At 37.4% G+C, this 13,838-nt stretch overlaps 2 protein-coding genes across 15 annotated transcripts in view; both read left to right on the top strand.

The window, feature by feature from the left end:
• Positions 1-226: 226 nt before the first annotated feature.
• LOC109102590 (nucleolar transcription factor 1-A-like) lies at positions 227-11,577 on the top strand. 11 transcript variants are annotated; one of them, XM_042775242.1, is made up of 20 exons: positions 229-1,064; positions 4,308-4,405; positions 4,548-4,729; positions 4,932-5,015; positions 5,150-5,305; positions 5,873-5,937; positions 6,040-6,160; positions 6,319-6,429; positions 6,531-6,658; positions 6,779-6,920; positions 7,520-7,561; positions 7,683-7,796; positions 7,892-8,047; positions 8,192-8,320; positions 8,743-8,828; positions 8,951-9,140; positions 9,920-9,967; positions 10,366-10,497; positions 10,687-10,803; positions 10,883-11,577. In XM_042775242.1, the coding sequence occupies exons 2-20, from the start codon at positions 4,357-4,359 to the stop codon at positions 10,982-10,984; spliced, it is 2,154 nt and encodes a 717-aa protein (XP_042631176.1). In that variant the 5' UTR covers positions 229-1,064; positions 4,308-4,356; the 3' UTR covers positions 10,985-11,577. The 11 variants fall into 11 exon arrangements, 7 of the variants coding, with proteins under 7 accessions (XP_042631176.1, XP_042631170.1, XP_042631195.1 ...); XM_042775236.1 differs by having other exon boundaries at positions 4,308-4,414; positions 10,690-10,803; XM_042775261.1 differs by having other exon boundaries at positions 230-1,064; positions 4,308-4,414; positions 10,366-10,431; positions 10,690-10,803.
• An 825-nt stretch (positions 11,578-12,402) lies between these two features.
• Positions 12,403-13,838, top strand: part of LOC109091228 (arf-GAP with SH3 domain, ANK repeat and PH domain-containing protein 1-like) — a 40,040-nt gene continuing 38,604 nt past the window's right edge. For 3 of the 4 annotated variants that reach the window (XM_042775190.1, XM_042775200.1, XM_042775186.1), the window contains exons 1-2: positions 12,404-12,633; positions 13,085-13,171. In XM_042775190.1, the coding sequence (XP_042631124.1) occupies positions 13,113-13,171 (59 nt within the window). In that variant the 5' untranslated portion in view covers positions 12,404-12,633; positions 13,085-13,112. Of the gene's footprint in view, positions 12,634-13,084; positions 13,172-13,838 lie in introns of all 4 variants that reach the window. The other variant, XM_042775210.1, reaches the window with a different exon arrangement.

Here is a 13,838-nt window from a genome sequence, read left to right as displayed (position 1 = left end):
TAAAGTTTTATTTTAAATAAGAACATTGTATAGTTGGTGAAATGATCACGTTCACGAAACATCCAGCTCAATACACATACACATAAATACTGATCAATAATAGACTTGTTTTCACATTCACCCCAGTGCTCTGTATGAAGCATCTCTCTCAGGCCTGGTCAAACTCAGGGGGTTGAGTCAGTCACAGCTGTCTCCTCCTTTCCGCGTGCCATTGGTCAGCTTCACATAAAGAAATCTCGTGACGATTGTGTACAATCAGAGAGCATGAGAGGGCGAGATACAGTCAATGGCACTTGTACTCGGGCTGAGAGGAAACGGTGTCTCTCTGTCTGTGATGTTAACGCTCAGTTCAAGCGATGGGAACTTCATGCACAAGCTGCCATCAGTCTACATCGTCTGCCAACACATCAGTTAAACGTCAAAATGAAGATAAACTCTACAGGCTAATTTGAACCGACTGTTTTTGGGCTGCAGAGGCGAGGTTTTTGGAGCGTGGAGGCCGTGTGAGTCTCAGCGGCAGCAGAATGAACGTGGGCACTCAAACTAATCGGTTTAGCACTTGAAGTCCTGGCAGGGTTGGCGAAGAGTCCTGCTTTTTTTTTTTTGCATGGAAACCAGTAGATATTTTTGTCCTGTTTAATGCTTAGCCTTCTAAGAGACCTTTCTAGCAATTGTAAACTAATATTAACGTAGTTTATTATTGTTAGATGCATGCACAGTAATTTGCTACTTAATAGGCTTAAGAAAATAGCGCTTTAAAATGTTGCACAATGAATAAAGATTTAATCAATATCACTCAGAAATGTATTATAATGTTAAAAATAAATATTATTTTAAAGTTTTTAGCCTCCGCCTTTTTTTCTCGCATGTTTTCCCTCGGAGTTCCTCCCCCTGCGGCGCTGGGCGGAGTTTCATACCGAACCAGACGCTCCTTTTGTCGGATTCGTTTCGACCTGTCTCCCCGGGGTTTACTGCTAAAAAACATATACTTAAATACAATAAAACCAATTAACACGAACACGTCGCTAGTTAATAAGCACATCCGCGACGGAATATTAAAAAAGGTAAGTGATTTGATGATTTTTGAGCCCGTTTAGAGCGTTTTTCAATTTGCTCGTCCCCGAGTCTTTGTAGCATTCATGGCGGCTCTGCAGTGAGGGATCTGGGGCGAGGGAAGGCACAAGCGGCCGCTCATACCTGTGTTTAGGATTCTGATTCACCAAAACATGGCATTATTATACTAAGACTGAATATATGACAAAAATGAAACATTTAACGATTTATATTCATGACTGAATTGGTTTTTTTAGTGAAATAATGCGTTTTATAATATTGTCACAATCCCTGCAAAAAAATCTAAATGTGCATGCATCTACACTTGAATTGTTGCAAGAAAGTATTTGATACGTGTTAAGACATCACTTAAATTTAATCGGCGTAAGCGATATTCCTCGTACTTTCGCCAGTAGCTTGCTCGCTAGCTGAGGCATTCAAGCCAGCGGAAGCTGCGTGGTGACTCCTGCCGGAATAAAGACGCCATTACCGGGGTTGGAAACTGACTAACGGTCGGTGTGGCGGTGTGCTACAAGCAACCTATTTTACACTAATTTATTTAATCAGTTAGAGTGGGCTTCACACGAATTAGTAAAGTAAATATGCGAACACTTGTTACTGACATTAGTTGTAATAAAGCACAATGCATGCAGTTTACTTGATGCAATACTTTCTGTCAGCAGTGATCCATACCTCTTGAATATAAAACTGCCAATAATGGTTTATTGTTAACAGAAAGACTCGAATATTGCAGAAAAAAAAGATGTTTCGTGTTTTTAGCTCTTTTGGCTCAATTGACCCTGCGTGCGGGCGGGATGACACCGTAACTGTACCGGTAAAGCGGCTCCTCGTGCGGGCAAGCAGCGCCGCCACAGCTCGAGAAGTAACGTTACGCGGACACGTGCGGGATGCATCAGTGACAGTTCACGAGTCTTTGCTCAATATAATACAGAGTCCCGGACTGTTTGTATTTATTTAAATGTGAAATATTCACAAATTAAATGAAAAGATATTATCAGTTATAAAGTCAGTTATACAAAACCAGTTGCAGTGTCATATGGATAAAAAAATAAAATGTCTGTAATATCTTTATGCATATAATGAAGTACTCGCCTATCAATGTGCCGTATTGGTAGCATGTAAATAGTAAGAAAGTCTTTCCTGCTGTTCCTTGCCAAGATGACCCCCGACACCATGTACGTGCGTTTCTCTCGCATCCTCAAAGCGTGGCATGAATCGGACAGGAAGCCCTGATAGTTGTCGGTCCTTTCCTGGATGCTTTTCTTAGCCGATCTCTGTAGGCGAACCTAGATGAAATTCGCGGTTTGATCGTGGATAGCTGTTGGAAATGTGCGGTAAGGGCATCTTTTCACCGTTCGCTGCCGCTGGTATGGCCACGGCGTGATGACGAGTCCGTGTCGAGGTGGTCCAGAGGCGGAGCGTGAGCAGCACATGTTCCTCTGGGTGGCAGTGATGACATCCTGAACATTTCCTACGACCGTTCACAAAACTGAATCACTTGTTTCTTAAGGAGCTTTATGTCGTAAATAAAGCAGATTTTGACCAATCAGAATAAAGGACTGGAACTAACCGTTTTATAATAGTATATAAATGATAATAAAGTAACAAGCTGTTTACCTTCTTACTGAATTTACAAGTTTAAAAGAGATGAACAAATTTAGCTTATTGCCATAATGATGGCAATATTTATTTTTTATTCCTTAAAACTAACCGTCATCTGTTTTTATGTTAATTGTTACGTTTTATGTTTTCTGTACTTTGTTTAATATTTCCATCAAGCAACACAGTGGTAACTAATATATTTTTAAATTTCACTAGAACTTGTTTATATCTTCCTGACTACCAGCAGAAAAACAAAGTTGAATTTAATATGTATATTTTTATGTAATTACATTGTTTAGAGCATAAGAAAAAAATGGAAAAATAACATTTTTGAAAAATGATATTTTATTCATATGTTATGCTAGGTCTGTAGAGGGCATCAGGACTTTAAAAAGTCCTGTTTTTAAAATCAATAAAGAGACATGAATAGACATGAAAAGGCAAAAACAGTTGTTGTTTTTTTTAAATCCCCTATCCCCTATTTTTAATTTTATACTAAACTTTGTATAAAAATGATTCTCATTTCATGTTATGGAAGATATAACAGAATTATTTTAAATTTGATGTACCATTTTGCTTTATGCAACATGTGCATAAAATGACCATAAGCGGGTTGTCCCATTATGTACAATGTATCTATACACTGTATATAATTTGCATATTAATTTGTTTTTGGGGCAACATATAATGAAAAAAGAAGTGTATTAATGGGAGTATTAATTGGCCTGATTTTCATAACAGTATCTAATATTTCATAGGAATATTGAAATATAATTTCTTTACCTATTCATTTGTTTTGTCTCCCAAAATGCATAATAAACATGCTTTTAGTCCTGGTGTCCTCTACAGTGGCCATGGATGAAATCGGTGTCCTGTTTCATAACAGAAAGTCATATTTTGAAACCCCATAACATTTTCCTGAGATGTTAATTTATGACAAACAATTGGAAAATTAGTCAGATTTCAATGATCATTACAAAATATTATCATATTTCCATAAGGGTGTAAATTTGATCACTAAATTAATGTCAGCCATTCTTAAAGACCAAGGAGAGTGAGTTTTAGTACTTATTCCTTTGCTCATGACAAATAACTATTCCATTGTTAGTTGTAACAAATGAAAATTATTTTTTAATTCTCTCAGGATATCAACTATTAATTTCCAGCTAGCATGTATTTCAATTGTTGATAATGCCTATTCCAGTTTACCAGTAAATATTAACTTAGTTCTAATGCTGCTTGTTCTTTAATTACTTGTAACAATTAAAATAGTTATCAGTGTCTTAAGTATGATTTTTAAATAAATTATCCTGACTGTATATTACACATGACAAGTCAAAAAGCAATTGTTACTATCGAGATACAAAATTCTATTAGTAACAGTTAAAGGAATATGAACTAATATTTCATTTATATGTTCTAATATATAATAACCCTTATTAGACTTTGGCATAGTGACTAGTAGCAAAGGAATAAGCACTAGTATCATGAATGTCACTGTTGAATTATTAGTAATTAAAAAAGTGCTAGTAATAAAAATAGATATTAGTTTAATTGAAAATTTTTGCCATGTTCGGTCAGTAGCCCATTTTTACAGCCTCACTTTGAATTGTCTTGTTTTCTCTGTGTAGCCACTTGGCCAGTGAAGTGTCAAGTTGGAACTTGGTGAATTCTGTCATCATGAATGGCAGCACCAGTGTGTCTAGCACCCAGACGGGACGAATCAAAAGTGAGTCAGGTATGCTCGCATTCCGTCCACGATGGACATATTCACACAGACACACTACAATTATGTTCAGCATAAAAAAAAACATCATCTGGTTTTGGCCGTTCAGCATGCTCAATTCATTGATGTGCACTGTTTTTGTTAGATCCAGATGCATGGAGCAAAGAGGACTGTCTGACACTGCTGGAGAGGATACGCAGTCTGCTACCTGATGGAGACACAATGAAGTATAAAACCACAGAGTCTCATTTTGACTGGGAGAAAGTGGGGTTTGGGGGTTTCACGGGAGAAATGTGTAAGCAGAAATGGCAGAAAGTTTCCACAGAGGTGAGCCAAAATCCAGCGAGCTAAAGCAATTATGTGCCTGTGTTCCAAAAAACAGTAATAAGTGTTTATGTTAAAGACACTTTCTTTAAATTGTCCATGTAAAGATTATTTGACTGTGAGCTTTGCCAGCCTAATAATAAACAGAACGTTAAAATTATTATTTGCCTTCATTCATTGCTGTGTAATGATTTTCCCACCCTAGGTGCGTAAATACAGAACAATGACAGAACTCATTGTTGATGCTATTGAATATGTGAAGAACCCCTACAAGGGGAAAAAATTGAAGGTGAGATATAAGGAAGTCTTAATATTTAATGTTCTCTTTTTTTTCTTCTTAATATGTCATGCTTTAGCCTGATGTGTTATGTCAACTAAAAGGCTGTTTTCATATTGTTTATGTATGATTTACCTCTGTTTTAGACACATCCAGACTTCCCGAAGAAGCCCCTCACTCCCTATTTTCGCTTCTTTATGGAGAAGCGAGCCAAGTATGCAAAAATCCACCCCGAGATGAGCAACTTGGATCTCACCAAGATTCTGTCCAAAAAATACAAAGAGCTTCCTGAAAAGAAAAAGGTTAGTTTTAGATGAACAACTTAAATGAGAACTGGTGGATTTACAACTAAATAAAGTGAAATACTAAAATGACTAAAACTGAAACAAAAAAAAATAAGCAAAGCTACAGAAATATAAAATTGTAGTAAAATGTCATAACAAATTGATTAAAACCTAAACTAAAATTGAAATGTAAAAATAAAATATAATTTAAATATGAACAAATGCTGTAATAGTATATAAATATTACTTACAATCTCACATTAATTGAAAATATTTGTACTTCAGTATTCATTTGTCTCACCACAGGACAAAAAACTAAAAACAGGAACTAAATGGCAAAATGATGATTACCAATGGTAAATATTGTAACAGAAATGGTAACCTAAGATATATACTTTCTCTTATACATTTTTACCTAAATTCTTGTTGTTCATTGAAAATATGTATATATGTCCTTATATATGTAAAGTGAAGGTACTTGTTGAATTTCATTATTTTCATAGATTTGAGTCATGTTGTGCTTGCAAATATTACATTTGAAGGTCATCTGTTTTGCTTTTAAATTTGCACTATTACTTTTGTCAGCTCAAGTACATTCAAGAGTTCCAGAGAGAGAAAGAGGCTTTTGAGAAGAACATGGCACGATTCAAGTTAGTGTCCATGTTCCCCTGCACAAAAATACCTAACACATGTATGACAGTTCAAAAAAAAAAAAGATTGGTGATTAAGTGAGAAGCTTCTATTGTTTTTAGGGAGGACCACCCAGATTTAATAGAGGAGAGAAAGAAGTCAGACCTCCCAGAGAAGCCAAAGACCCCTCAGCAGCTATGGTACAACCATGAGAAGAAGACCTACATGAAAATTCACCCAGAGGTAAAAGAGTTTGGCAAGGAAAGAACATAGTGGTCATATAGTCTTAGTAGAATCTGTGTTGTCATAGCAACTAATTTTTTTTTTTTGAGAGAGCACATTTCGGATTTAACTGTTGATGGTCGGACCTGCTCTCACTTTTCCATGTCCGATGCTTGTAGGTAAGCCAGAAGGAGCTGAAGGAAATATTACGTAAACAGTGGTCCCAATTATCAGACAAAAAGAGGCTGAAATGGATCAGCAAAGCTCTAGAGCTGCAGAAACACTATGAGGTACGGCTTTGTGTTCTCACTGAAGCTAAAGTGAAGAAGTCTTTGTCAATTAGAGAGAGAAAAGACTTTGTGAACTTGTGAAATATTGCTTCCTCATACAGGACACAATGAGAGCATATCTTGAAGCTCATCCGGATGCAAGCTCTGACGAACACGTCAAATCTGTCCTGACCAAGGCTGAACGGCAGCTCAAGGACAAGTTTGATGGCCGGCCAACCAAACCACCACCGTATGTTTCAAACCACTAAGAAGCATTTGGTTTTCTCATGAAATGGCTTATGGCTTATGGTTTATACAAAGATATGCTGCTGTTGTATTAATTTAATCTGTATATTGCTACGTTCTGCAGAAATGGCTATTCTCTGTACTGTGCTGAACTAATGGTAAACATGAAGGATGTGCCAAGTACGGAGCGAATGGTGCTGTGCAGTAAGCAGTGGAAGTTGATGACCCAGAAAGACAAGGATATGTTCCAAAAACGATGTGAACAGGTCTGACAGACCAGTCCACTCTTGATTTGTTTTAAACCAAAAAAGAAAGTATTAAAAGCTGATGTCAAAAAAATGTAATCTGGGAAAGTTTCTGTGGTTGACCAGTAATGGCTGACCCTGATTTCTAGGATGCTCTGTGCTCGATGGCCAATATAATACATGTGTGTATCTACATTACCATTCAAAAGATCTTGAAAGTCTCTAAGGCTGAATTTATTTGAGCCAAAATACAGTAAAAATAATATTGTGTAATATTATTGCAATGCAGTTAAATTTTCAAATGTAATTCATAACTATGATGTGATTTTTCGGATATTGTCAAAAAAAAAAAAAAACATTATCTCAAAATGTAAAAAAAAAAATAAAAATAGAAATTGTTTACTATTCACTGACAAAAATGTTAATTGAATTTGTAATCGACAAGAGGGAAGGTAAACACTTCAGTTAATCGTTAAAGCAGGATTGGTTAATATTAATAATAATAATACCAAATATTATTATTAACATTTTTATTATTACAGTTCTCAATAACACCGTTGTTACATTAAGAACATGGCTTAGCTATAACTAAAAATTACAATGTTTATCCCTCTCAACAGAAAAAGAAACAGTTTGAGATTGACCTTCAGAGGTTTATTGAGGTAAGTACAAAGCATTACAAATTCATTCTATTACAACAGATACTGTTGAATTCCTGATCCTGTTTTTAAAGGAAGGCTTTGTTTATTTCAACACTTTGTCTCAATCTCCGTCTCTCTGCAGAGTCTCCCAGAAGAGGAGAGGGAGCGTGTGTTGACAGAGGAGAAGCTGGGAGGCACCAAGATGAGCATAGCGGGTGCAGGCAGCCCCCTAAGGGCCAAATCCCCATCTGTGAAGGTGGACATGTGCGAGATGTGCTTGCATGCCGTTATGCTCTGCTGATATGTTGTCTAAATCAGAATGAGAAGTAGTTTCTTCTTGTTGTGCCGTAGGAACGGTGTCGTGACCCTGAGCTGGATCAGTGGGTACATGGACTTTCAAAAGAGAAGCGAGACAATAAGAAGAAAACACGGCTTCCTGAAACGCCAAAGACTCCAGAGGAGATGTGGCAGCAGAGTGTGATAGGAGACTATCTGGCTAAATACAGAGTAAGAGCAACATGAATGATTTTTCATAAAATCCAAAGAGACCCCTGCAGAATCACACGACGCTAAAGAAAGATTTGTTTTTAACATCGTGCAGAACAACAACATTATCTAGAAACAGTAACCTTAAACTGTTGCTCTTCACAGAATGACCGGAAGAAAGCGCAGAATGCAATGGATGCTGCTTGGAAGGCCATGGAAAAAAAGGAGAAGATTCCTTGGATCAAGAAGGCTGCAGAGGACCAGAAGCGATACGAGGTTCAGTACCGGACCGTGGTCAGTGACCAGACGTTTTGACCACTGTCTTCTCACCTGTGCTGAAGAAATGTCAAAATGTTGGTCACCCCTAACTTTCCTCCTCCCTAGAGTAGAGGTGGAGGAGTCTGCAATGGATGCAGTTGTGTCTCAATGTGTATATCCTAAGATTGTGCTGTTTCTAGCGGATTTTTGGTGGAACTTGTACTTGCGTTTGATGTTTACAGTGATTTGTAAATGTCTTCATTTCAGTGTTCTGTTATCTTGATGTGCTTTAACTCTTGTTTATATATGTGTTTGCATTATAAACATATGTCATTTTCGGTTTATCAGCCTGCTGATCTGTTTTCATGAGTTTTTCAGCTTTTCTTATGTCTTGTCTTTGCGTTCAGAGTGAATAGAAAAAGTCTCTTTGCTCATGTTTCTTGTTTTTCATCCTGCAGAGAGAGCTGTTAGAGATGAGGACAGTTCTGTCAGGACAGGGACAAAGAAAACCAAAATTTGATGGCGAGCCGAAGAAGCCCCCAGTGTGAGTGTAATTTTTAGCTTGTCGCTTTCTGAGAGACATAGGCTACCTTTCGTGTTAAAAAAATACTATTTTATCTATTTCACTGTTTCAGTACTACTTTGTCATCTTCTGTCCAACCTCAGGAGCGGGTATCAAATGTTCTCTCAGGAACTGCTAACTAACGGTGAGCTGAATCACTTCAGCCTGAAGGAGCGCATGGTGGAGATCGGCAAGCGATGGCACAAGCTTAGTCAGAGCCAGAAGGACAAATATAAAAAACAGGTTGAGGAGCAACAACTAGAGTACAAAGCTGAGCTCGACGCTTGGGTAAAGGTAGGAAGTTTGTTGAATCTTCCAGTTCTACAAATCAAATATACTTTCTGTTTATTATTGGGTGCTTATTATATGTTTTTTTTTTTTTTTATTGTCCTGTTTATTAAGTTATTCAAAAATACATTAAAAATACAATTTATATATATATATATATATATATATATACAATCACTTAAATACAACTCTTCTATCATGAGCATGTTTTTCATTTCTAAATAGAAAATGTCATAATGAAACTGCCCTGATATCGTGATGAAGAAAATGTGCTTAATTAAACAATGAAAATGAAATGATTCAAAAGAAAACCTCAATAATTTTGGCATTTTTTTATATTTTTTATTAAGCATACATTATTATTTTTATTTTTAACAAAAACTTCACTACATAATTTTTGGGAAAAAAGCAAGTTGTTCAGGTTATATAAAATGCCATGTAGTACATTTAATACTTTTTTATTACTTCTTTTTACCTTAAACTATATTTCTTTCTTTATGTTTTGCATAATGATTAAGATGTATTCAAGGTACACCACATTACATTTTTGGAATATATTAAAACTTTTCTAAAAATAAAAAGAGTTTTGCAATACCATATGCAACCAACATGAATACAGAGAGTCCCCTTTTATGAAATTGGCATGTTTTAAAAAGATTTTCCTTTTTCTCTGTCATGGACACTTTTGTGTCACAATGACCTTATTAAAAAAAAAATTGTGTGTGCAATATGAGTTTGGAGATTTGTAGTAATTTATTTCCCTCTCTTTTTTCTTGTTTTTCTAGTCACTCTCCCCTCAGGAGCGTGCGGTATATAAAGAGTTCTCAACTACGGTGAGCAATTGTTCATTTCTGAGGCTGTAACTTGCACTTAAAGCTCTGTATATTAGCGTTACTTCTCACACAGTCATTCATATAGCTGAGATTGGGATTTACTCTTCACTGTATCAATATCCCCTGCACTGCATGGCAAGATGAGGCATCCTGGTTCATTTAGTTTATTGACTTTGCTTGTTAAGGCTGTTTCTATCCATACCATCACACACGGCTTTATTATTTCCTTTCTCTCCATTTAGAATCACATCTCTTGGCTCAAACTAACTTGACTCGAATGGATAATGTTCTTAGGGCTGTACAGTGGGGCTACTAATCATTGCTTAAGCTTGAACTTGTTTTTTTCCTGTGCTGCTCTGTCCTTGCACCCCCACCCTGCCCTCTCTCTGCCCTCACAGAAACGGCGAAGCACTACAAAAGCACGAGGTCCTGGGGCGAAAGTCCGCGTCACCAAGGGGAAGGCGGTAGGTGCCAGAGCCGCGACAGTGGGTCCCGGGGGGGGCAAGCGTTCCATGGCGTACCGGGCCAAGGTAACGCCCGCTCTCTCTGGGCAACTCACCCACACAGGCTGTGGACTCTATATGAAGTGGCTTAGGGTGTTACATCATTTTGAATTTCACTAATTGATTTGTGCCGATGGTTGGTGTGTGTACACATGCAAATTCAGTGATACGCACTTATTACGAGAGTTTGAGAGATGTGTGACTCTTGGTTTCCAGCAGGACACGTCGGACTCGGATGAAGATGATGAAAAAACAGACACTTCAGACTCGGAGGATGAAGATGACGAGTCATCTGGCAGCACTGATAGTGAGGATGATGATGAAGATGATGAGGTTCATTTTGCTTTGGTTAAATTCTAAAATAAGTGTTGTTATAAGTGCAGGTATTCATTCTTTTCTAATTTTGACTTAGAATGACGATGACGACGATGACGACGACCATGATGATGATGACCAATCAGACGGTTCCAGCAGCTCATCATCAGAAGATAGCATTGACTCTGATTCAGACTAACTTGTCCCACCCCCTCTTAGAGGGGGCTGTGCCGGACACACCCCCTAGCAACACCCCTCCTGGAAAATGGGGAAGTGGTCCAGTAGCTGTGAGCTCACAGCATGCAGTAATCTGGCTCCCTATCTTTACTGGGCAAAAAAACATGATGGGGGACAACAGCTCTTTCCATCACCGTGTCCATGTGTTATGCGACTTGAAGTCAATCGGACACATTTTTTTTTTGTCTTTTTTTCTCGTTTAAAGGAGCTGTGTTACATGTGTGGTAATCGCATCAATTTTTATTGCCTTTATATAGGTGTGTTATTAAAATCTGCGTTGCTTTGTTTTGTCCCTTTTATTTTAACTTCAAAATAATTTGTTCATTTAAGCCGGTTGAGCTTTTATAAGTTTCGGAAGTATCAGGGTTGCTCAGAGGTGGATGTTAGGGATAAAGACTTTGAAATGGAGGAGATGAATTCTCCTGTTCTCCTGTTTATATTTGTTTGCCTCGCCTAGTTGCTGGGGCTCTGAGGGCTATATGAGCTGCTCAAGTCTTGTTTGGATCATTCTGTTGCAGATCCTCAATAATAAATGCACTTTTTTCCCCTCTTGTACTCAATTGTGTATTTTCTAATACATGAGAAAGGTGATATTCATAAATTGTTTTGCAAAGGGACTTTTAGTATTTAAATTGGAGTGTATACCAATGTGCCAAATTATTAAATCAGTTGTTATAAAAATCATGACAGATGCCTTTAGTAGAGCAATGATTTTCAACCTTTACAGATCCAGATCCGCACTTTCAACCAACCGAGGGACCCTCTCTATAGAAATGTTGGTTTTCAAACTTTTAATAATAATTATAATAATAGTAATAAATTCCATGAAGGAACTGTGCGCACACACACACACACAGGTATATATACATACAAACATACAAATAAGGATTTATTGTTTCTATTATTATGTATATGTATGGCTTAATATATGTTTCTATGAATATTTATAGAAAGAATTATAATGTTTTAAAGAAAACATTTTATATATTTCAATGAGGATGGAGGATGCTGATCTGAACTTTTTCTTAATTTAAAAAGATTTGCAAAAAAGCAAACAAATTTACTAATTAAATGTAATAGTTTTTTTTTTTTTTTTAAAACGTATGTTAAATCTGTTTTTAGTGTGTAAAACCTCGATTTTGTGGTTCTGATGACCTTAATATACTTACATGCGCATTTCTTTCAGTGACAATGTTGATCAGCATGATGTTCTCAAAGAACGAGACTGTCATTTCTGTCAGTGACGCTGAATTTAATACTGTATAACGCGTTCATTTTCGCCAGCGGTATCAGATTTCCCTTTAAAAGTTAAGCGTTCCCAGTTCCTGCCATTAGTTGTGGCCCTGTGCAGGATTCCCTCCTCCGGCCCCCTCCGGCCCACATGCTTGATTTTCGCTTCCTGTCCAGCAGCTCCAGATGGGGCAGATCAATGCGCGCATTCCAGCTCATTTTAACTGTAGCGGCATGTGATTTCAGCCCGTAATGTCCGCGCGCTGGATTGAGCACAATGCAGTGAATATGGTGCCACTTGGAAACACAGAGCTCTGCGCACAATTTACTTTGCAATTACTTTTGAAGCCATTAATACGGAGTGAAACCGCAGCTGTCTCGGTAAGTTAAAAGGAGTGGCAAAATTTGTTTTAGATAATGTGTTGTCAGCAACAAATAGAAACTTTAGGAAAAGGCGCACTTTTTCTATGGATTATTTTTCCTTGGAAAGATGAAAATTACACTTAATTCTTGACATGTTTATTTCTCTGGAAAATCCTACTTAAACTGGAAGATGTGTTGTGGAACATGGTAGCCCAGCTGGTTTTTAGCTGGTTTAAGATTACCGTTAGCTGACTGACCAACTAACATGTTTTAAAAAACAGATTAACCAGTTTAAGATCCTGTTTTGTTATTGTTGTTGTTGTCTGTGGTCCTAAACTGGTTTACCAGTTTGGAAAGCTAGAAACCAGCTACTAGTTTAAGCTGGATTTTCCAACAGAGATCCAGTGTATTGATTTGATTACCTAGCTCCACTCTTTGATAATAGCATTTTTTCATTGTCTTACTCAAGGTTGTTTTATTGAGGTGACTACAGAGCCATGAGGTCCTCATCCTCACGTTTATCAAGTTTTTCCTCCAGGGATTCTTTATGGAGTCGGTGAGTTGAAAATGCACTGCTTTTTTATGCGTTATGCCACTAAATATTCCATCTGCACATCATATGTGCTTCTGGTGAGTTTTTTCTGCCTCCAGATTTGCACATCAGTCTATGCTAACACTCCTCAATTTACAGCAGAGTAATCAATCTATGTTTAAGTTTAATCAAAGAACTGCCTGACCTCTTAAAGGGGTCATATGATGCGATTTCCATTTTTCCTTTCTGTTTGGAGTGTTAAACTCTTGGTGCATAAAGAAGATCTGTGAAGTTGCAAAGACTAAAGTCTCAAATCCAAAGAGATATTCTTTATAAAAGTTGAGAGTCAACCACGCCTACCTAAAACGCCTCATTTAAACACGCCCCCACATGTCTACAGTACGTCACAATGTGGGAAGATTTGCATAACGCCGCCCAAATGTTCATGCAAAGAAAGAAGGCGTAACTTTTATTCTCGCTGTTGCCGCCGACGCCATGTCATGGAGTCGCTTTGTGGCCTTCCAAAAAAGGACACAACTAGAAATTAGTGGTTAAGTTGTATTTACAACACTGTTCCAGAACAGTACAACCCAAATATTCAGATGTGTGCAGCACATTTTGTGTAGGACAAGGACTGTTTCCAGTGAGAGTAGCCTACAATGCCGGTGTCTGTTTCTATAAAGTGGGGCAA

Source organism: Cyprinus carpio, chromosome A2 (genome assembly GCF_018340385.1).
Source record: "Cyprinus carpio isolate SPL01 chromosome A2, ASM1834038v1, whole genome shotgun sequence".
Lineage (NCBI taxonomy): Eukaryota > Metazoa > Chordata > Actinopteri > Cypriniformes > Cyprinidae > Cyprinus > Cyprinus carpio.
This window is presented reverse-complemented; position numbering and strand designations above follow the sequence as displayed.

Excerpts from the sequence above, each read along its gene's own strand:
- LOC109102590 (XM_042775224.1), top strand. The coding sequence starts at position 4,357 with ATGAATGGCAGCACCAGTGTGTCTAGCACCCAGACGGGACGAATCAAA. Across the intron at positions 4,415-4,547 it reads ACGAATCAAAAGTGAGTCAG|ATCCAGATGCATGGAGCAAA; the intron begins GTATGCTCGCAT and ends TGTTTTTGTTAG. Across the intron at positions 7,797-7,891 it reads CCAAATCCCCATCTGTGAAG|GAACGGTGTCGTGACCCTGA; the intron begins GTGGACATGTGC and ends GTTGTGCCGTAG.